Source organism: Rhinatrema bivittatum, chromosome 4, assembly GCF_901001135.1.
Source record: "Rhinatrema bivittatum chromosome 4, aRhiBiv1.1, whole genome shotgun sequence".
Taxonomy (NCBI): domain Eukaryota; kingdom Metazoa; phylum Chordata; class Amphibia; order Gymnophiona; family Rhinatrematidae; genus Rhinatrema; species Rhinatrema bivittatum.
In genome coordinates, this window is record NC_042618.1 from 21,170,386 (window position 1) to 21,194,242 (window position 23,857).

The 23,857-nt window shown below is 45.9% G+C and overlaps 1 protein-coding gene across 4 annotated transcripts in view; it reads left to right on the top strand.

Moving 5' to 3' along the window:
- Window positions 1-23,857, top strand: part of CPSF2 (cleavage and polyadenylation specific factor 2) — an 87,639-nt gene that overhangs the window by 18,178 nt on the left and 45,604 nt on the right. For 3 of the 4 annotated variants that reach the window (XM_029597818.1, XM_029597819.1, XM_029597820.1), the window contains 4 exons: window positions 5,646-5,836; window positions 6,237-6,396; window positions 6,493-6,598; window positions 14,792-14,921. In XM_029597818.1, the coding sequence (XP_029453678.1) occupies window positions 5,688-5,836; window positions 6,237-6,396; window positions 6,493-6,598; window positions 14,792-14,921 (545 nt within the window). In that variant the 5' untranslated portion in view covers window positions 5,646-5,687. The remainder of the gene's footprint in view (window positions 1-5,645; window positions 5,837-6,236; window positions 6,397-6,492; window positions 6,599-14,791; window positions 14,922-23,857) is intronic. The other variant, XM_029597822.1, reaches the window with a different exon arrangement.

Sequence of the window (23,857 nt, forward strand, 5' to 3'; positions counted from 1 at the left end):
CGCACAACTGTATTGTATGCGCACAAGCTATGGCACCACATGAAAATAAGCTCAAAGCTCAGGGCCTTTGCCCAGCATGCCACATTAGAGCTGCACAGCATGAGGAGGCCACGGCTCTGTGTATACAGTGCGAAGAGGCCCTAGGGGACCCAACTTATGGCCCTCCCCAGCCGGTACTGGACCCCAGCCTCTCGAGCAGTACGCCGGACCTAGCATCACACAGCGGGACCCCCCCTGAAACGGGGCTCCCCAGGGACACTGTGCCCCCTAGTCTAGACCCAGCTTCTATCTCCTGGGTGGAATTCTTTAAAGGTCTGCATACCTTCGTCCACATGCAACTGGGGCCTCCTATAATGCGGCCACAGGCTCCACCAGAGGATCTCAACAGGCTGGGACCCTCTATGCCCAGGGAAGTGATCCCACTGCCCAGAAGCCCCACCCTCAGGGACACGGACATCTCAGATGAGGAGTCAGAACCCCTGGAGGAAGGGGAACGCCATCCGGGGACAGAACCCCATTGAACCATGACATACTTCTTCACCAAGGACGAGCTCCCAGACCTGGTCACACCCAGCTTAAAAGAGCTTTCCATCCCGGGCACAAGTGCCTCGTGGGAACCTAAGATGAACCCACTATTAGAGGGACTCCGTCAGACCTCCCGCCATTTCCCACTATTACAAGCCGTCCAGCAACTAATTGATCTGGAATGGGATGCCCCAGAAACTACATTCAAAGGGGGCCGGGCTCTGGCAGCCATGTACCCTCTGGACCCAGCCACCAAAGATCTCCTGGAATGCCTGAAAGTGGATGCCATGGTCTGCGCGGTCTCAAAGCGCACTACTATCCCGGTGGAGGGAGGAGAAGCACTCAAAGACGCTCAGGACAGACATCTGGAATCTATCCTCAAACAGTCCTTTAACGTCTCCGCTATGTTTTTACAGATCGCGGCCTGATGTGCCATGGTGACACGCGCCTGCTTAGCACAGACCAGGAACAACACTCCTGGGGAGGTCCTGTATCATTCCTCGCGGATGCCACTTCAGATCTGGTACGCACAGCAGCCAGAGGAGTCTCATCCGCCGTGGCAGCCAGAAGACAAATCTGGCTCCATAAGAACATAAGATATGCCATACTGGGTCAGACCAATGGTCCATCAAGCCCAGCATCCTGTTTCCAACAGTGGCCAATCCAAGTCACAAGTATCTGGCAAGCAGCCAAACATTAAATAACTCACAAGCTACAATTGCTTATTAATTACCATAATAGTTTATGTATTTTTCCTTTAGGAACTTATCAAAACCTTTTTTAACCCCAGTTACACTAACTGCTGTAACCACATCCTCTGGCAATGAATTCCAGAGCTTAACCATGTGCTGAGTGAAAGAATACTGGTCAGCCAACGCATCCTCCAAAACGAGACTCACGAGCATGCCTTTCAAGGGAACACTCCTGTTCGGAAGCGAACTAGAGAAACTAGCCAACAAATGGGGCGAGTCCCCACTGCCGCGGCTACCGGAGGACAGGAAGAAGAGAAACCAGCGATCCTTCCCCCCTGGACCTCCAGGGGGGAAGGATCACAGCGCTTCAACCCATATAGAAGCTCATATCAAGCGGCGCGTCCCACAGGCTGGAGCCAGTCCTTTCGGAATAAGCACAATAAAAGGGGAGCCAGCTTGGGCCCAGGACCCAGCCGCACCCCACAATGAAATTCAGCCGATCCATCCAAAGGAAGAAGCCATAGGGGGCAGACTTGCCCTATTCTACCAAAGATGGGTCGAGATAACTGCGGACAAGTGGGTCCTATCCATCATTCGAGAGGTATATTACCTGGATTTCCACCACTTCCCTCCGGACAAGTTTGTGGAATCTCCCTGCCACTGCCACGACCCTTCCAAGAGGATGGCAGTGGAAGCTACACTGACCAGATTACTAGCCTTAGAGGCTATAACACTGGTGCCTCCACAACAAATAAATACTGGCCATTATTCCATCTATTTTATCGTCCCCAAGAAAGAAGGATTGTTCAGAACTATTCTGGACCTCAAGGCGGTCAACCGTCACCTGAAGATTCCTCGCTTCCGCATGGAAACCCTACGCTCGGTAATAAGGGCGATACAACCGGGAGAGTTTCTTACCTCCCTGGATCTGTCGGAAGCCTACCTACACATCCCGATCCATCAAGACCATCAGTGTTTTCTACGCTTCTCGATCCTGGACGTCACTACCAGTTCCAGCACTACCTTTCGAGTTAGCCACTGCACCCCGGACGTTTACCAAGATCATAGTGGTGGTGGCAGCAACACTGAGGAAGGAAGGAATCCGCATGTACCCTTATCTAGACGATTGGCTGATCAGAGTGAAATCCCCAGAGGAAAGTCACCAGGCAACCAACAGAGTCAAGACTCTATTGTAGAGCCTCGGGTGGGTGGTCAACACAAACAAGAGCTGCCTGCACTTGGGAGTCCAGTTCGACACCAGACAAGACAAGGTCATCCTGACACAGACAAAGAGATCAAAACTGATGACCCAGTTACAAACCCTGTTGAGCGAACTTTGCCCCACAGCATGGAGTTACCTACAAGTTCTCGGCCTCATGGCATCCACACTGGAAGTATTCCCATGGGCACGAGCTCACATGAGACCCCTACAAAGCTCACTACTATCACGATGGAATCCACTGTCCCAGAACTGCACTGTATGGCTTCAGCTTCCGGACAGAGTTCAGGCCCAACTACGATGGTGGCTACAAGAAGCCCATCTGAGCCAGGGAACGAGACTATCCTCACCAAACTGGATCCTACTCACCACGGATGCCAGCCTACGAGGTTGGGGTGCACACTGCCAGGAGCTAACCGCCAAAGGGCAATGGAATGAAGAAGAGTCGGGTTGGAACATCAATCGCCTAGAAGCCCAGGCAGTCAGACTAGCCTGCCTAAGGTTCGTTCACAGACTCCGAGACAAAGCGGTAAGAGTAATATCGGACAACGCCACAACTATGGCCTACATCAATCGTCAGGGAAGAACCAGAAGCCAACAGGTGTCTCTGGAAATAGACCTCCTAATGTCATGGGCGGAAATGAATCTTCAAGAGATCTCTGCCGTCCACATTGCTGGGAAAGACAACGTCACAGCGGACTATCTCAGCAGAGAAAGTCTAGATCCAGGAGAATGGAAGCTGTCGACCACAGCATTCCAATTGATAGTAAACCGTTGGGGAACACCAACCATGGACCTCCTGGCAAACCAGTCCAACGCCCAAGTATCCAGTTTCTTCAGCCGCAGGCGGGAGCCCCAGTCCTAGGGAATCAATACCCTGGTACAGATCTGGCCACAGGAGACTGTTATACGCCTTCCCACCGTGGTCCCTATTGGGCGCAATCATCCACAAGATAGAACACCACAGGGGTCCAGTACTTCTAGTGGCCCCAGACTTGCCAAGAAGACCGTGGTATGCAGATATGCGAAGACTACTAATAGGGAACCCCCTGCCGCTACCTCCACACAGAGACCTGCTCCAACACGGACCGATCCTCCACGAGGATCCAGCTCAATTCTCTCTTATGGTCTGGCCATTGAGAGGACTCATCTAAGGAGGAGAGGCTATTCGGGGGCAGTAACTGACACCCTACTCTGAGCACACAAGTTCTCCACATCCCTAACATACATAAGGATTTGGAGGGTATTCGAATCCTGGTGCGAGGACCATGACATCATACCACGCTCAGTCAAAATTCCTGAGATTTTGGAATTCCTGCAGAACGGTCTACAGAAGGGATTGTCCCTCAACTCCATCAAGGTACAGGTGACTACCTTGTCATGCTACGGAACCAAGAGCCAGAGCGGCAGCATAGCCTCTCATCTGGATGTCTCCCGCTTCCTGAAAGGAGTCAAGCACATCCGACCACCCCTAAACTGGCCGGTGCCTCTTTGGAACCTCAACCTAGTCCTAGATTTCCTAGCAGGAACCTCCTTCAGACCTCTCCACGGCCTGTCTCTCCGACTATAAACATTGAAGACAGCCTTCCTGCTGGCAGTCTGTTCAGCCCGTCGTATATCCGAGCTACAAGCACCATCCTGCCGAGAGCTGTTCCTCAGACTCACCCCGGGAACCATCCAGTTACACACAGTTCCGTCGTTCCTCCCCAAAGTGGTGTCTCGCGTCCATCTCAACCAAACCATCTCGCTACCATCACCAGATGAGCATAAGAATTCGGAAGAGGCTCGAAGTCTACGCCATCTCATTGTCGGCAGACTCCTAGTCCGATACCTGGAAAGGTCGGAATCCATACGAAAGACTGGCCATCTATTCGTCCTTCACAGCGGGAAGAAGCAGGGGGAAGCGGCCTCGTGAGCAACTTTAGCCCGCTGGATCAAAGAAGTCATCAAGGCGGCCTACGTGGAAGCAGGCAAGCCACCACCTTTACAAGTCAAGGCCCATTCTACTAGAGCCCAGGCAGTGTCCTGGGCGGAAACCAAGATGCTGTCACCGCTGAGATTTGCAGGGCGGCGACATGGTCCTCCATCCACACCTTCTCCAGGTTTTACCGCCTGGATGTTCAGGCTCGGGAAGACACAGCATTTGCAAGGGCAGTACTAAGTGGGTCACGGGCAGCCTCCCATCCGGTTCGGGAGTAGCTTTTATACATCCCATTGGTCCTGAGTCCATGTGCTACACATTAGGAAATGGAGAAATTACTTACCTGATAATTTCGTTTTTCATAGTGTAGACAGATGGACTCAGCATCCCACCCACGGCTGCCGTTACTCATGGAATTCTCTGGGGACATCCCCAGGAGCAAGTGAAACAAGGGTAAGCCATGCCTTCCTTCATCTAGGACACCCATCCTAGGGGTGTCGATGTTTCTCGGTTGAGGACACTGGCAGTCTCCAGCTATAGCCAATTCAACCAGTTCAAATTAATCAAGTTAACCAAGTTATAAAGTTTATCAAGTTATTCAAATTATTCAGTCCTACATATATCCACAATGCTTTTCGAGGAGAATACTGAAGAGCTGCACTTCCTGCAGGGGTATATGTACTAGGGCTGACATCAGATTGAAATCTGATCCATCTACAACTGCTATCAGGAGTACACTATACCCATTGGTCCTGAGTCCATCCGTCTACACTAAGGAAAACGAAATAATCGGGTAAGTAATTTCGCCAATTTTCCAGCTTATTTGTTAACACTTTATTTGTGGTTGTTTAAAGATTTTGGGTTAATGGTACCACATATGCAGATTGTTACACATTCACCTGTATGACATTTTTAGCTCATGATATTTTTGATTGAAGAAGACAGGATGAGATTTTTTTGGCCAGTGGTGATTTAAAAAACCTCCTTTTGTATGCCTCTGGGCACTATTAACAAGGTAGAGATTATGAACTGGTGTTTTTTTCTATCTCTTTATACCCCAATATGCCAAGTATCTGCCTTTATTACATGTTTTGAAAGAAATGTAGTGTTGTGTCCAATTTATTCTGTTGTAGTTTGATATATATAAATGTAAAGTCATTTTCAGTTATTTTAACATTCTTTACTTTTGAGAAGATTTTTTTAGATATTGTCATGGTATTTGTCTTCTTGATGAGAATAGAATTTGCTGCCATTTTACTTTTTTTTTTTTTTTTTTACTTTTCTGCAGAGAAGTGGCTGTAGCTGGTAGCTGATAAAAAAAAAAAAAAAAATGACGTCCATTATCAAGCTAACTACAGTCTCGGGGGTGCAGGAGGAATCTGCTGTCTGTTATCTGCTACAAGTAGATGAATTTCGATTTCTACTAGACTGTGGCTGGGATGAGAACTTTTCTATGGAGATCATAGACTCTCTTAGGAAGTAAGTAACTGTATACTGCAGGTTTTACTAAAAGCAGAAGTTTTACATGAAAGCTTATTGGGCATCTTTTTCCGTTTAAGAATTTTGGTAAAACCATACGGTACAAAATTGTTTGCATAGTTCACCATGTAAATGAAAGGACAGCTCTAATATTTTTGTATTGAGGAATGGGATTTTTCTTAGTGTGATAATTTCCTGAAACCCAAATTATTTGGCAGATGATATTTCTTGCTTCTTGTTTTGCTGTGTAAATTGTCACACGCTTCTAAAATTTGTAATGCATCCACATTACTTGTGTTTGGGGGAGTCATAGGATGCCATCTGATATTGAATGTGTTGGCATACATGATCCAATTTGTCTAGTATCAGGTTTAAAATGGAATGTGCATTTCTGTTTCAGATATGCTCACCAGGTTGATGCAGTACTGCTTTCTCACCCGGATCCTTTGCACCTCGGGGCTCTTCCGTATGCCATTGGAAAGCTGGGCTTAAATTGTGCTATTTATGCAACTATCCCTGTATATAAAATGGGCCAGATGTTTATGTACGATCTTTATCAGGTATATTTCACTCTGTGCTGGTGCAGACATGGTTTCAGACTTTTTTGATGCAAGATGAAAACCTCTCTTTGTTTTCTTTATTTCCTTTTTCTTTAGTCACGTCATAATACTGAAGATTTCAGTCTGTTTACCCTGGATGATGTTGATTCAGCTTTTGATAAAATCCAACAGCTAAAGTTCTCTCAGATTGTGAACTTAAAAGGTAGGTTCATTTTTTTACTGTAAATAATCCTTTTTCTGATTCAGGCAGAAAACATCAAACATACATTGCACCTTTCTCACTTGGCGAACCACAAAACCTGTCATTTTCATATAAATTCCATATAAATGGTTCAGACTAAATGCACTATTTATAGAACATAAGAAATTGCCATGCTGGGACAGACCAAGGGTCCATCAAGCCCAGCATCCTGTTTCCAACAGAGGCCAAACCAGGCCACAAGAACCTGGCAATTACCCAAACACTCAGAAGATCCCATGCTACTGATGCAATTAATAGCAGTGGCTATTCCCTAAGTAAACTTGATTAATAGCAGTTAATGGACTTCTCCACCAAGAACTTATCCAAACCTTTTTTGAACCCAGCTACACTAACTGCACTAACCACATCCTCTGGCAACAAATTCCAGAGCTTTATTGTGCGATGAGTGAAAAAGAATTTTCTACGATTAGTCTTAAATGTGCTACTTGCTAACTTCATGGAATGCCCCCTAGTCCTTCTATTATTCGAAAGTGTAAATAACCAATTCACATATACTCATTCAAGACCTCTCATGATTTTAAAGACCTCTATCATATCCCCCCCAGCCGTCTCTTCTCCAAGCTGAACAGCCCTAACCTCTTCAGCCTTTCCTCATAGGGGAGCTGTTCCATCCCCTTTATCATTTTGTCCAACAAGTATAAATCTGGTGAAATTTGTGAATCATTCCATTAAACTGATTCAGAATAGGCAGCACATGAAATTGAAATTTTGTTGCTAATTTCCACTTTGTAGCATATGGATGTTTTAATTTGCAAGAAGGTAATTTATTTGTAAAATAGGGAGGAGGATGAGGAGAAGGGGATTTTAATGTTTATAGAGTTGCAGCTTGTGATTTACTGTTTGAGTCCACTCTATTCAAAACCATCTTGCTGTCTGTGTACTTGGTACTTTATGATATAACTCAAAATTAGGAAGACCGAAGCAGTTATAAGTATAGTTTGCTGAGAGAAAGTGTAGAGCTTTTATCCCTACTCACACACACATACACTCTCTCACTCACATACACTCTCACTCACACTCTGTCTCTCTCTGTATCACTCAAATGCTCTCGCACCCATTCACACCCACACCCACAAGTTCTCACCTAGGCACCCATTCTCACATGCATGCACCGGGCCTCACTGCCAAACCCTTCGCTGCAGGGATGGGCTCCAGTTCTGCCAAGGCTTTACTCCGGTGGGCCTTCTTTTTTATCGCCAAGGGGATGGGCTCCCATGGCGGCCTTGCTTGGTTGGGGTCGGGCTTTGAGATTGGTACTCTTCCCAGCCCCCTTCAAACCACCTCATCCCTAGGCTATTCAATACCCCTTCTACCTGCCTCACTAGCCAATCAGAGGTTCCCCTCCCTTCTTCTTACGCCCACTGGCAGGTAAAAGGGAGGAGGCTTCAGATTGGTCTGCACGGGGGCAGGAAGAAAAGAAGAGGTTTCCCATTTGCCCACGGGGGCAGGAAAAAGGGAGATGGGAAGCGCAAGCGGGGCAGTGAGACACCGGGCGCTGTGACGCACCTGCCGTTGTTTGGCAACACGCTGGTTGAGAATCGCTGCTTTAGAAGATTAGGTAAAGGACATGTGGTATCTTATATAATTCTAATATCTGCTGGTTTTGTTTTGTGGTAAAATAATTTATGTTCTCTGAATTCTGTCCAAAATATTTTATTTAAATTTTGATAACTCTCACAGAACAAGCAGGATGGTAGTCCTCACACAAGGGTGACATCACAGGATGGAGCCCAATCACGGAACACTTTTGTCAAAGTTTCCAGAACTTTGACTGGCCACTACTGGGCATGCCCAGGATGGCACTAACCCTGCAGCCAGCAGGGGTCCCCCTTCAGTCTTCTTTTTTCCGTGCAGCAGTAGCCATGCGGTTAAGGAGCTCCCTCCTTTAACTTTTTCAAGCCGCGGTACTCCAGTAAGTGTTTTACCTGTTTTCTGTCGATTACCGTCGAGTTTGGCCCTACTGGCCATTGACCGTACCACAGTCGATGGCCAGTAGGGCACCAAAGGAAGGATTACAGTCCGGGCACCGAAGGAACCCCGACGCCATGTAATCGCACCATGTCCATCACAGACCCTCACAAAGTCTGTGTAATGTGTGTCTGATGTGAGCACGATGTCCTAACCTACACCAAATGTGCCCTAATGACACCAAAAGGCTAGAATGGAGAAAATGGAACTTCTCTTCCGTGCTCAAACCCCGACGCCGTCTATTGCATCGACATCGTCAGAACCGGCACCGTCAACTTCGCGCCAGCATCGACCTTTGGCCGGTGACAGTCCGGCATCGACGACTTCTCGGCCTTCAACACCCTCTACTCCCCCTCAGGATCGTGGGGACCGTAGAGATAAACATTGCCACCAGCATCGAAAGTCTCGGACCATCGAGGGAGCGAAATCATCGGCCTTGCCATCGTCTGAGCCGCTGTTGAAAAAACCCCGTCCAGAAAAGGCACCGACCTTTTTGGTGATCGGGTCACCGAGGCAACCCTCACCCAACAGGGTATCGGGAGCCGCGACTCCGCCTTTAACGGTGGTCCCTCCGGCTATGCCTCTGCCTCCTTCTTCTGTTCTGGAGCAGGGGCTTCTTGCTCCAGGTCTCCGAGAAGAACTGGACCGGATGGTTCAGGAGGCCATCGACAAGGCGATGCATCGATTCCAGGTTCCTCCGGCACAGACACCGGTACCGATTGCGGAACCGACCACCGACCCGATTCCAGCAGCGTTGGCACCGCTGCTCTCGAGGATGGAAGCGCTCATGGCCGCTTTTCCACCGATGGACCCTAGGTCACCAATGGCTCCAGTGCCTTCCCCGATTGCTTTGTCATCGGGAGGAGAAAACACCATTTCGCATCCCTCCATCGGGAGTTCTGCCGATGCCTCAGCCATCGATGCCGACACGTCCTTCGATGCCACCGATCCACCCATTGGTGCCGATATGTCCGTCGGCGCCACCAAGCTATCCATCAATGCCCTCGATGCCTTCGCCGGTGCCTTAGATGCCTTCATCGGTGCCTCTACTCAGTCCTTCAGAGCCTAGATCAGGATCTTCAGGGATCCCACCGCCCTGTCTTCCTCTAGCTCCTAGAGGAAAAGGTGCTGATCCCTACGATACCTGGACTGATGATTCTTCACCAGACACCAATGATTCGCCTTCACCACCTTCACCTACTGAAAGCAGAAAGCATTCTCCTCCAGAGGACCTTTCCTTTATAAATTTTGTGAAGGAGATGTCTGAATTGGTTCCCTTCCAATTGCAGACTGAACAAGATGACAGGCATCAAATGATGGAGCTGTTACAATTCCTGGATGCTCCCAAGGAAATAACCTCCATCCCTATCCACCAGGTTCTTCTGGATCTCCTCAAAAAGAACTGGGAACATCCTGGCTCTGTGGCCCTAGTCCACAGAAAAGCTGACACCACCTATCTCGTCCAGTCAGCTCCAGGTTTTCACAAAGCTCAATTGGATCACCAATCTGTGGTTGTAGAATCTGCCCAGAAAAGAGCAAGGAGATCAAAACCTCACACTTCCTTCCCCCCAGGCAAGGAACAGAAATCTCTAGATGCCATTGTTCGCAGTGTCTTCCAGGGAGCAATGCTCATCTCTAGAATTACCTCTTATCAGCTCTGTATGACCCAATATAATAGGGTCTTATTTAAGCAGATACAAGACTTAAGACTCCCTGCCTCAGTAATTTCAAGATCAGCTCCAAACCCTAGTAAACAAGGGTTTTGAGGTTGGCAAGCATGAGATCAGATCATCTTACGACATCTTTGACACTGCTACCAGGGTATCTGCAGCTGCTATCTCGGCAAGACGATGGCCCTGGCTCAAGTCTTCCGACCTACGCCCTGAAGTACAAGACAGACTATCCGACCTGCCTTGTGTAGGAGATAATCTATTTGGCGAGCAGATTCAACGAACAGTGGCGGAACTCGAGGATCATCATGAGACCTTAAGACAGCTCTCCTGATACCTTCTGAGTACTCTTCAAAACAAACCTTCCGGAAGGACTCTAAGAAGTCATTCTTCCGCCCGAAGAAATCCTACCCGCCACCATCTAGAACCCGTTCTACGAGACCGTTTCAAAAAGCCCAGTCTTGTCAGACACAAAAACCGCAAGCAGCTCCTAAGCCGGGCCCTGCTTCTGGTTTTTGACTCCTGCATAGAGAGCAGCAGCCAGATTCCATTGCCCCACATACCAGTGGGAGGTCAATTGTGCCATTTCAACAACAGGTGGCACTCCATCACCTCAGACCAGTGGGTCCTGGCGATAATTTCTCAGGGTTATCATCTGAACTTTCTCTCCATTCCACCGGACTCCCCACCTCTACTGACGTGGAGAACATACGATCACTCCATCGTTCTGGAACAGGAGGTCTCCCTCCTTCTCCAGTCCAAGGCAATAGAACCAGTACCCTACTCTCAGCACGACCTAGGGTTCTATTCCCGGTACTTTCTAATCCCCAAAAAATCGGGAAGCATTCGTCCAATTCTGGATCTACGTGCCCTCAAGTACCTCCAGCGAGAGAAGTTCAAAATGGTAACCTTGGGCTCTCTTCTTCCTCTTCTACAAAGAGGAGACTGGCTATGCTCTCTAGACCTCCAGGACGCATACACTCATATCACGATCATTCCATCCCATCGCAAATACCTGAGGTTTCTAGTAGGCCCCCAGCACTAACAGTACCGAGTGCTTCCATTCGGCCTCGCGTCTGCACCACGATTCTTCACAAAATGCCTCATCGTAGTTGCAGCCTTCCTCAGGACTCAAGGTGTTCACGTCTACCCCTATCTAGACGATTGGTTAATCAGGGCTCCCACTCAGCAAGCTGCTCTCTCATCCCTACATTTTACCTTGCACACTCTAATTTCGCTTGGATTTCTCATCAACTACAACAAATCCTGCTTAGTACCATCTCAAACCTTGTCATTCATTGGGGCAGACTTGGACACCTTGCAGGCAAAGGCTTTTCTGCCTTGACAGCGAGCTCTCACTCTCGTGTCTCTTGCACACCAGCTGCAGGCTCAGCATTCCACGACTGCACACCACTTTCTCATCCTCCTGGGACACATGGCGTCCTCAGTTCAGGTCACCCCAATGGCCCGCTTGGCCATGAGAGTCATGCAGTGAACTCTAAGGTCACAATGGACTCAATCCATTCAGCCCTTGTCGACCATTGTCTACGTAACCGACTTACTCCGTCAGTCTCTCGCCTGGTGGAGACATCAGGTCAATCTCCTCCAAGGCTTTACCCTTCCAGGCTCCAGACCCTCAAATAACTCTCACCACCGATGCTTCCAACCTTGCTTGGGGAGCCCCCGTGGCTGATCTGCAGACACAAGGATCTTGGTCTCCAGAGGAAGCCAAACAGGTAAATTTCCTGGAGCTTTGAGCAACCTGATATGCTCTCAGGGTATTTCAGGATCGCCTCTCCAATCAAGTCATCCTGATCCAGACAGACAACCAGATAGCCATGTGGTACATCAACAAACAGGGAGGGACGGGCTCCTACCTTCTGTGTCAGGAAGCTGCACAGATATGGGCGGAGGTCCTCTCCCACTCGATGTACCTCAGGGCCACCTACTTGCCGGGAGTGGACAATGTGTTTGCAGACAAGCTGAGTCGCACCTTTCAACCGCACGAGTGGTCTCTCAACCCCTCAGTAGTGAACTCGATCTTCCAACAATGGGGTTATCCTCAAATTAGACCTCTTTGCGTCACCTCAAAATCGCAAAGTAGACGCATTCTGCTCTCTCACTCGCAGCCAACACCATCAGCCAAGAGACACGTTCTCCCTATAATGGCCAACCGGTCTCCTATATGCATTCCCTCCACTTCCACTTCTTTTGAAGACTCTCGTGAAGTTACATCGGGAAAGGGAACCATGATCCTGGTAGCACCTCACTGGCCGCGCCAAGTGTGGTTTCCAATATTTCAGGATCTCTCCATTCGCAGGCACATTCCCTTGGGAAAGGACCCGCTTCTAATCACTCAAAACAAAGGGTGCCTAAGTCACGCCAACCTTCAAGCCTTGTCCTTGACGGCATGGATGTTGAAAGGTTAATCCTTCAACCACTTAACCTTTCTGAACCAGTTTCCCGTGTCCTGATTGCTTCACGGAAGCCTTCCACGAGAAAATCTTATTCTTACAAATGGACCAGGTTTACGTCATGGTGCTCTTCTCAGTCCCTTGACCCCTTTACCTGTCCAATCACGAGGTTTCTGGACTATCTCTGGCACTTGTCAGTCAGGTCTAAAAACTTCCTCCATCAGAATGCATGTCAGTACGGTAGCAGCCTTCCATAAAGGTATCGCGGATGTTCCCATATCAGTACAACCCCTTGTAACACGCTTCTTGAAGGGCTTGCTTCACCTCAAGCCTCCTTTGCGTCCGGCCCCTTCTTGGGACCTCAACCTAGTTTTGGGTCGCCTCATGAAACCACCATTCGAGCCTCTTTAATCCTGTGACCTTCGATATCTCACATGGAAAGTGATTTTCCTTTTGGCAATCATTTCCGCTCGCAGAGTTAGTGAATTACAGGCTCTAGTTACCTATCCACCTTACACTAAACTTCTGCAGGACCAGGCAGTACTCCGCACTCACCCTAAATTCTTGCCTAAGGTAGTTTCGGAGTTTCATCTCCATCAATCCATTATACTACCTACCTTTTTTCCCAGGCCCCATTCCAATCCAGGAGAGCAGGCTTGCATACCCTTGACTGCAAACGGGCTCTAGCGTTCTACCTAGACCGTACAGCTGCCCACAGGAAAAGCACTCAATTGTTTGTCTCTTTCCATTCCATCAAATTGGGACAGCCTGTGGTTAAGCAGACTCTCTACTCCTGGTTGGCGGACTGCATATCCTTTTGCTGTCAGCAAGCGGGCATTCCACTTCAAGACAGTGTTAAAGCACACTCTGTGAGGGCCATGGCAACTTCAGTAGCACACCTACGATTGGTGCCGCTTCCTGACATTTGCAGGGCTGCCACCTGGAGTTCTCTCCATACCTTTACAGCCCATTATTGCTTAGACAAAGCCGGAAGATAAGATTCCATCTTTGGCCAGTCTGTCTTGCACAACCTATTTACAACGTGATGTACCAACACCCTTCCGCCTGCCCGGTGTGGTTCAGGATGCCCTCGGCCAAATTTCATCCCATGCCTAGTGCCTTGCACGCCTGCGTACATTTGGTGCATGTTCGGACATCCTCAGCTCGGTATTCACCCATATGTGAGGACTACCATCCTGCTTGTCCTGTGAGAAAGCAAATGTTGCTTACCTGTAACAGGTGTTCTCACAGGACAGCAGGATGTTAGTCCTCACGAAACCCGCCCGCCGCCCCACGGTGTTGGGTTCATATTTTTCTTATTTTATTTTCGGCACTACCTGTAGCTTTTTAACAAGACTGAAGGGGGACCCATGCTGGCTGTAGGGTTAGTGCCATGCTGGGCATGCCCAGTAGGGGCCAGTCAAAGTTCTGGAAACTTTGATAAAAGTGTTCCATGATTGGGCTCCATCCTGTGATGTCACCAATATGGGAGGACTAACATCCTGCTGTCCTGTGAGAACACCTGTTATAGGTAAGCAACATTTGCTTTATCCCAAGATTTATATTAGTGACTTGTAGGATTTGACTTGTCACAGCTTTAGGCTTGGTTAAAGAAGTTATTTTACAAAACTATAATCGATTTTAAATTTTGGGGTTGAGGAATGGTTGAATGAAATTTGGTATGGTAAATTTGAACCATGATTTAAGTAGTTTGCTGCAAAAATTTGTGTAGTGCTCTGAAATCAGCAAGGATGGAAAAGGATTTATTTATCCTGACAAGAAGTAAAAATACCACCTGAGTTAGGTAAACTCAACGGTTGTGTAGTAATAGAAAGGTGAACCAGAGAAACACTGAAGAAGTGAGGTGAATTAAGGAAAAGCCAGTCCAAAGAGATGATGAAATTCATTTTACAGATAAGGAGATTGCAAGGACAAAGCAATAAAGTGGGATACTGCTGCTTTTGTGTGATGTACAGTGATTAGGTTGCAAAATTAGGAATGCATAGGGAGTGTGAATGAATTGCATTTTATGTGGAGGCGAGGTAATGGGTGTGGCCATTCTTTAACTTCTGTTTCTTTAGGAAAAGGGCATGGCTTGTCTATCACACCGCTGCCAGCTGGTCACATGATAGGGGGCACAATTTGGAAGATTGTAAAAGATGGCGAAGAAGAAATTGTTTATGCCGTTGATTTCAACCACAAGAGAGAAATGTAAGTTTTTAGTTTATAATATGCGTTATTTTTCTACAATGTTAATTTGTTTTAAGAAGATAACTACAACTTGAACAATAATTGATATCTCACCCACCGAAACCAAAATTAGTGAAGTTGCAATGCAGTTATTTTTTTAATTGGCAGTCCTCTAGGAAGAGAGCAGAGATCTTAAGAAGAGACAAACATTTTACAGCCACTGAAACCACTTACTTTTAAAAGTAAGAAGCAAATTTAATTTGCTCATTTTAGATTACTGCAGCAGTTGTAAAAAGTTTGTATGAGGCCTGGACCTTGTTTAAAAATAACATTGTGGAAGCCTAGATAAAATGTATTCCATGCATTAAAAAAAGGTTGAAGGAAGACCAAATAACGGCCAGCATGATTTAATGCTGAGGCAGTTAAAGCTAAAAGGGCATTGTTCAAAAAATGGAAAAGGGACCCAAATGATGAAAATAAGGAAGAGCATAAGTACTGGCAAGTTAAATGTAAAACCATAGTAAGACAGGCCAAGACACAATTTGAGAAGGAGCTTGCAGAGAGTCAAACGTTAATAAGTACATTTGAAGTAAAAAGCTGTGATGGAGTCATTTGGAACTCTAGGTGACCGATTGGGTTAAAGGGGTGCTCAGGGAGGATAAGGAAATAGCAGGAAAACTGAATTCTTGCCTCTGTCTTTACTGAGGAGGATGTTTGGGAACATACCCATACCTGAAAACAGGCTTTTAGTAGTGAAGATTCTGAGCAACTAAAACAAATATCTGTGATAATGGAGACTGTAGTAGATCAGAATGACAAACTGTAGAGTTAACAAATCACCATGACTGGATGGCATCCACCAGAGTTCTAAAACTTAAAAAATGAGATTGAAAACTTGTTACTAGCAATCTGTAACATTCAAAACAGCCACGATACCTAAAGTCTGGAAGATGGCCAGTGTGATGCCGATCTTTTTTTTTTTTTTTTTTTGAAAAGGGCTCCAAGAAAGGACTTCCGGTGTCATGGTGGATGGGTAGGACGCATTCCTACTCAGCTCCGCCCTCCCTCCCGCTTTATTTCTGAGTAATTTTTTGCACTTCCCACTTTTTTTTTCGACTTCATGCCAAATGTAAGAACCTGTCGTGCCGGGTCCTTTACATTTGGGGAACTCTGCGATTCTATTACACTGTGAATGGCGGCGAAACCCCAGTGACGAGGCCCTGACAAATACTGGCAGACAGAGCTCAAGATGGCGCCAGCGGCCGGCTCACCTTCCTCTCCGGAGTGAGACAGGAAGATAACAGAGCTAGTAGAGGCAGTAGTATCCGCATTGGACATTCAATTTGATAAACTTTATCAAAAATTTGAAGCAATGAGCCAACTGTTGGCTGATTCTACGACCCGCATCCACGAAGCGGAATCGCGGATCTCTACGGTAGAAGGCCGGGTCACCCAGCTGGAGGAGCATGTCCTAGAATTGAAAGCTGACAATGAAAAGCAAATAAAAAAAAATAGATGACCTCGAGAATAGAAGCAGACGAGGCAACTTGCGGTTCATCGGCTTCCCGGAAACCGTTTGGGACGTGGACCTGGCAGGTGTTTTGGAAGCCTGGCTTATGCAGGCCCTCGATCTCATCACAAAACATGGCGCGCTGAGAATAGAATGGGCGCATCGTCTGGGTCAAAAGCAAGCCAATATGCTTCGACCCCCGACCAGTTATAGCAAAGTTCTTAAACTCTGCACACAAGATGGAAGTGCTGCTAGCATATGGGAAAAAACGCACCGTGGACTACAAGGGAGCCTCTATATTAATCTTTCAAGATTACTCCAAGCTGGTGGTGGCACAACGCAAGGCCTTTACCCAGCGGTGCACAAAGCTGATTCAACATAAAGTAGCCTTCATGCTCCAATTCCCAGCCAGACTCCGGATCACTTGGCACAATGAAACTCAATTTTTTGAATTGGTGGAAACTGTGACACAATTTGTGGATAATCTGGATCTGCAATCTGGCGAATGACTTGCTTTCTAAGAACACAATTTTCTTTTTTTTCTACCTCTACATGTTTGATGACCAGGCTCTTGGTCATCACAAACTGGCTCTTAGAATTACTGACTCCTCTTTTATCTATTGTTGAGGACAGGCAACTGGACATATATATATATTTATATTTTTTCATCTGACGTCTGTTGGTTTATTTTTCTTTTCTCAGGGGGCACTCCGCACGTACTTGACAGTTGCTTGGCTTTGGGGTTGGACAGCTTTTGTTTTTTTGCCAGCTGCGATGTGATAAGATTAATGACATCACTTCATTTCTGGCCTTTTGATTTAACTTTCTATACCTCGTGCTCTTTACACAGTGCTGTTGCCCCAAATTGGACGGTTTTGGAAAAGATCTCTTGTTCTTTTGTTCTGCTTCTTGCTATTCCCCCTTTTTTTTTTTTTTTCTTTTTTTCTCCTCCGGTCCTGGAGGGAGGGAGTGCTTCATGATATAAGGTGGTTTATTTCTCTATGTATAGAGGAAGGGATGTTAATGTAGGTTCAAGGTTGGGGGGGAGGGGATGGGAATGGGTTGAGGGATTGTGTTGTCTATTTACTAGCTGAGAATTTGACGACTTATGACCGTAGCACCAAGGGCTTGGGTTCAGGCTGGGGAATCCGAGCTTTGGCCATGGGTATTACTCTCGCTGTATTTTTCCTTGTTTTTCTAGTAATAACATGTCACAAAATGTAATACGCTTTGGTTCCTGGAATGTCTCAGGAATTGGTTCTATATTCAAAAGGTATAAGATTTTGCAATCTCTACAACGTCACCGCATACAGATCGCTCTCTTGCAAGAGACAAAACTAGATGCGGTCGAACACCTGAAGCTCCGCCGCATGTGGGTTAATCAAGTTTATTATGTGCAAACATCAACTAAGACGGCTGGGGTAGCTATCTTGGTAAACAACTCCCCTTCCAGCTAGAACATTTCTTGTCTGATGATGATGGTCGATATTTTATTTTAATTGGGCAGATCCATGGGATCACTTTAACTATTTGCAATATATATGCCCCTAATGTATATTCCCATGGTTTTTTTACGCATCTGGTCACTTTACTTGCCAATCAAGCCAAGGGCCATCTTTTGATTGGAGGGGATTTCAATTGTGTATTAGACCCTGCACAAGATAGAACCACCAAACGTGCGGGACCCGGTGACTCCCCCGATAAGGGGGTCTCCTGGGTATGTCACACGCTAGGTATGAGCGATGTGTGGAGGAAGCTTCACCCCCATGATATTGAATACACTCACATTTCTCGAGTGCATGACACGGGGTCTCGCATTGATTACATTCTCACTCAGGACACTGATTTTGCACGTATACTTCATACTGACTTGGGTCCTTTAGAGATCACGGATCATGCCTTAGTGATGGCAGATTTTCAGGTGGGCAACTCAACACTTACTCCCATACTTTGGCGATTCGCTCGCCGTTTGTATGGCAATGTCCACTTCCGCAATTTTCTTGCTCAGAAATGGGAGGCATACACTGACAATAACGCACAGCACAAATCTCAACCTTTGCTGTTTTGGGAAACCGCGAAAGCTGTCCTTAGGGGAGACATTATAGCTTATACGGCTAACAAAAATAAGGGACAACTGAGACAGATCCATCATCTCGAGACTCAATTGCGCGACGCTAAGCATCGTTTTGAAAAGATGCCCTCTGGGGCAAATAGATCCGCCCTTAATGCTGTTATGTATGAACTCAATTCTCTATTACATGTGAGGGCGAAAAAGTCCGAACTCTATTTCAAATCAAAATATTATCATTATGGTAGTAAGCCAGGATGCCTGTTAGCTAACATGACAAAAAATTGGGGGGGGGGGGTAAGACGCACAGTGCAATGATGAGATCTTCTGCGGGTACCCTTGTCACTGATGACCGAGACATGGGGAAGGTGTTTTGTGATTACTATCAATGGCTCTATCAAGCTGAACCGGTGGACCAGGCGGCTATAGAAGATTACCTGGCTCATACTGGGCTACCTTGCTTATCTCCAGATCAATTAGACCACCTTAACCAGCCGATCCATGTCTCGGAAATCCGGGCAGTACTCAAAGCCGCTAAACCTTTAAAGGCCCCGGGCCCTGACGGGTACACGGCTGAGTTCTATAAAATCCTCCTGCCCCATATAGCAAGAAACCTGTGAGGGAGTCGGTTGGCCCATTAGATGACAGAGGTTAAAGGGGCTCTTAGGGAAGATAAGGCCATTGCAGAAAGACTAAATGAATTCTTTGCCTCCGTGTTAACTAATGAGGATGTTGGGGAGATACCAGTTCCGGAGATGGTTTTCAGGGGTGATGAGTAGGACAGACTGAACGAAATCACTGTGAACCTGAAAGATGTAGTAGGCCAGATTGACAAACTAAAGAGTAGCAAATCACCTGGACCAGATGGTATGCATCCTAGGGTTCTGAAGGAACTAGAAAATGAAATTTCTGATCTATTAGTTAAAATTTGTAACCTATCATTAAAATCATCCATTGTACCTGAAGACTGGAGGGTGGCCAATGTAACCCCAATATGTAAAAAAGGCTCCAGGGGCGATCCGGGTAACTATAGACCAGTGAGCCTGACTTCAGTGCCGGGAAAAATAGTGGAAACTATTCTCAAGATCAAAATCGTAGAGCATATAGAAAGACATGATTTAATGGACACAGTGAACATGGATTTACCCAAGGGAAGCCTTGCTTAACAAATCTGCTCCATTTTTTTGAAGGGGTTAATAAACATGTGGATAAAGGTGAACCGGTAGATGTAGTATATTTGGATTTTCAGAAGGCGTTTGACAAAGTCCCTCATGAGAGGCTTCTACGAAAACTAAAATGTGATGGGATAGGAGGCAATGTCCTTTCGTGGATTACAAACTGGTTAAAAGACAGGAAACAGAGAGTAGGATTAACTGGTCAATTTTCTCAGTGGAAAAGGGTAAACAGTGGAGGGCCTCAGGGATCTGTACTTGGACTGGTGCTTTTCAATATATATATATATATATATGATCTGGAAAGGAATTCGACGAGTGAAGTTATCAAATTTGCGGATGATACAAAATTATTCAGAGTAGTTAAATCACAAGCAGACTGTGATATATTACAGGAGGACCTTGCAAGACTGGAAGATTTGGCATCCAAATGGCAGATGAAATTTAATGTGGACAAGTGCAAGATGTTGCATATAGGGAAAAATAACCCTTGCTGTAGTTACACGTTGTTAGGTTCCATATTAGGAGTTACCACCCAGGAAAAAGATCTAGGCATCATAGTGGATAATACTTTAAAATCGTCGGCTCAGTGTGTTGCAGCAGTCAAAAAAGCAAATAGAATGTTAGGAATTATTAGGAAGGGAATGGTTAATAGAACAGAAAATGTCATAATGCCTCTGTATCGCTCCATGGTGAGACCGCACCTTGAATACTGTGTACAATTCTGGTCGCCACATCTCAAAAAAGATATAGTTGTGATGGAGAAGGTACAGAGAAGGGCAACCAAAATGATAAAGGGGATTGAACAGCTCCCCTATGAGGAAAGGCTGAAGAGGTTAGGGCTGTTCAGCTTGGAGAAGAGACAGCTGAGGGGGGGGATATGATAGAGGTCTTTAAGATCATGAGAGGTCTTGAACGAGTAGATGTGACTCGGTTATTTACACTTTCGAATAATAGAAGGACTAGAAGGCATTCCATGAAGTTAACAAGTAACGCATTTAAGACTAATCGGAGAAAATTCTTTTTCACTCAACACACAATAAAGCTCTGGAATTTGTTGCCAGAGGATGTGGTTAGTACAGTTAGTGTAGCTGGGTTCAAAAACGGTTTGGATAAGTTCTTGGAGGAGAAGTCCGTTAATGGCTGTTAATCAATTTTACTTGGGGAATAGCCACTGCATTAATTGCATCAGTAGCATGGGATCTTCTTAGTGTTTAGGTAATTGCCAGGTTCTTGTGGCCTGGTTTTGGCCTCTGTTGGAAACAGGATGCTGGGCTTGATGGACCCTTGGTCTGACCCAGCATGGCAATTTCTTATGTTCTTAGTGGTGCCATTAAGAGATATGCTTGATTACTTTATTGCTCGTCCTCATTCTCCCTTGTATCGTAATCTGACCTATATCACAGTTATACCCAAGGCAAATAAGGACCCTACTTTACCTGACTCTTATAGACCAATTTCTCTTTTAAATTTTGACATCAAATTGCTAGCTAAAATAATGGCGAATAGGTTATCTCGTTTCTTGCCAGCCCTGATTGGAGAAGATCAAGTTGGTTTTGTTAAAGATTGCAGTTCTTCCACCAATGTACGAAAAATCTTGTCATCTTTGGAAACGTGTCACTGGCAAGACATACCCTCTGTGCTTATCAGCTTTGACGCTGAAAAAGCCTTCGATAGAGTCGGGTGGCCATTTATGTTCACTGTCCTGGAATCATTGGGTATAAATGGATACTTCCTTTCGGTCATTCAAGCCCTTTGTTGTTACCCAACTGCCTCTGTTATGGTCAATGGCACTTTAACGGCGCCTTTTCCCATCAATAGGGGAACTCGTCAAGGTTGCCCGCTTTCCCCTCTCCTTTTTTCCTCACTCTAGAGCCTTTATTGACTCATATCCACTCCAGTAGTTTAATTACAGGGATATCCCCCCAGCCCGGTGAACCAACACTGTATAAACTGGTGGCTTTTGCAGATGATCTACTCGTACACTTGAGTTCCCCGCAGACTTCTTGGGAGGCTTTGATACAAGAAATACATACCTACGGCTCCTTGACGGGTTTTAAATTAAATTTGGGGAAATCGGCTGCTTTGTTCACTATGCCGAACTCCCAGACTTGGAATCCCCCGGATTTCCCTGTCCCACAAGCCAATCACTATGTCCAATATCTTGGGGTTCTTTTACCTTGTATACCGGCCTTGACACAATCCCTTAATTTTAAAGCCATTCTTCGGAAAACAAATATTTTGGTTCAACGCTGGCAAGCTTTACCACTGACCCTAGTGGGTAGAATTGCACTTTACCAAATGATGATTCTCCCCCAATGGTTATATGTGATGCAGCTGCTTCCAGTCTTCAGGTCAAAGTGTGAATTATGGGACACAGATGTCCAAATGCGTAAGCTTCTCTGGCAGGTTAAAAAAACCCATATAGCTCTTAAATTGCTTCGTTTGCCGAAGAAACAAGGGGGTTGGAGCTTACACGACATAAAAACTTATAATGTGGCCTGTCAGTTACGACATGCTGCAGATTGGCTTATGGACACTATGTATTATACCTCCCTGCGGATAGAACACCTCCAGATTAGGTCGCTACGGCTTTATCTCTTTCACAAAATGCCCCTGGTACTCCCTTTTCATCTTCGCCATAGTGTGCTGCTTATGCCGACATATCTGGCTTGGCGCTTGGCATGCTGTCGCCTACAATTCTCGAGGAATGTAACCCATTTTTTGCATTTTCTAGATAATAAAGATTTTGCACCGGGATGACACAATCGCATTTTTAGGGAATGGTATGCAAAAGGTATCAAATCTTTGGTACATCTAGTTGATGACGATAATGTAGTTTACTCTTTTCACAGTTTGCAGGAAAAATATGCCCTTCAGTCTCAACATTTTTATGCATATTTACAGGCCTGCTACTATATCCGCTCTTTATCTTTGCTCGACCCACACGACCATGCTTGGGTACTCTTGTCAGATTATTTAGATATGGATGACCCAACTCGTCATAGGCTCTCTTTTTGGTATAAGTTGCTCGGTAAATATCAATCTCCCCCGAGTTGGGATACTACGGTGGCGGGATTGAATAGGGATTTGGGAACCTCTATGACTTTGCCTTATTATAAGCAGAGTTTTGCCAGGGCATAGTCTATCTTTGCTGACCCTTCTCCAAGAACTGCAATTTAAATTTTTACATCGTTTTTATATGGCTTCGGCACAGGCTAGTAAATTGGGCCCCGGGGGAGCTGGTTGTTGTCCTAAATGTGCAACCCCTCGCAGTACGCTGGGGCATCAATTCTGGACCTGCCCACGTATAGCATAGTTTTGGCGACAGGTTCATGGATATCTCCAAACTCAGTGCGGTATCCATTTTGCATACCATATCAATGTTTTCCTCAGGGATGATGATAGGGGCATCCCCTTTCGTAGTACATATGTTAAATGGTGGTTCCACATAGTGATTATTTTAGCAAAAAAATGTATTTTACAGAAATGGCTTTTACAAGATTCTCCCACCCTTACGCAATTACGTAACATGGTTCACCACACACGTATACTAGACAGTTATTGCGAAAATAGAATGGTTTCAACCTAAACGATTGTTTCTGAAACGTTGGGAGCTGTATCTTTCCTCACTTTCACCTAGGGTGCAGGGTCTCATACTTAATGACTTGTCTACAGGGTGAACTTGTACTCCTTTTCTATCTCCTGAGACTCGTGATGTGTTGCTCTTCAGAATTAAGGTGCTTTTTGGTGCTTACGGTATATAACTGGATTCATCTATATATGATTTCACTTATGACTCGAATTCTTGATTATTGTGGGTGGGGGAGGGAGGGAATGCTAGTCTGCCTGAAGTTTCTTTCATGTTGTTCTTATTTAGGCCCTACCAGAAAGCAGAACCACTTCTGGGGGCCATTCTTTCTAATGTCTGAATTTTATTTTTGTATACAACCATTCGTTTCATTTGTATCTACTAAGCGAGCGACTAGCTTGTTAATACAAAATGTGACTATATGTTCTTTTGTTCTGCTATTAACTTCAAGTTGGTCAATAAAAAAATATTAAAAACAACAAAAAAAAAAGGACTCCAAGAGTGATCTAGGAAACTATAGACTGGTAAGGCTGATGTCATCACATAGGAAAAGGACCTTGAAATTCTTGTCCACAATACACTGAAATCCTAAGCTCAGTGTGCGGCAGCAGTCAA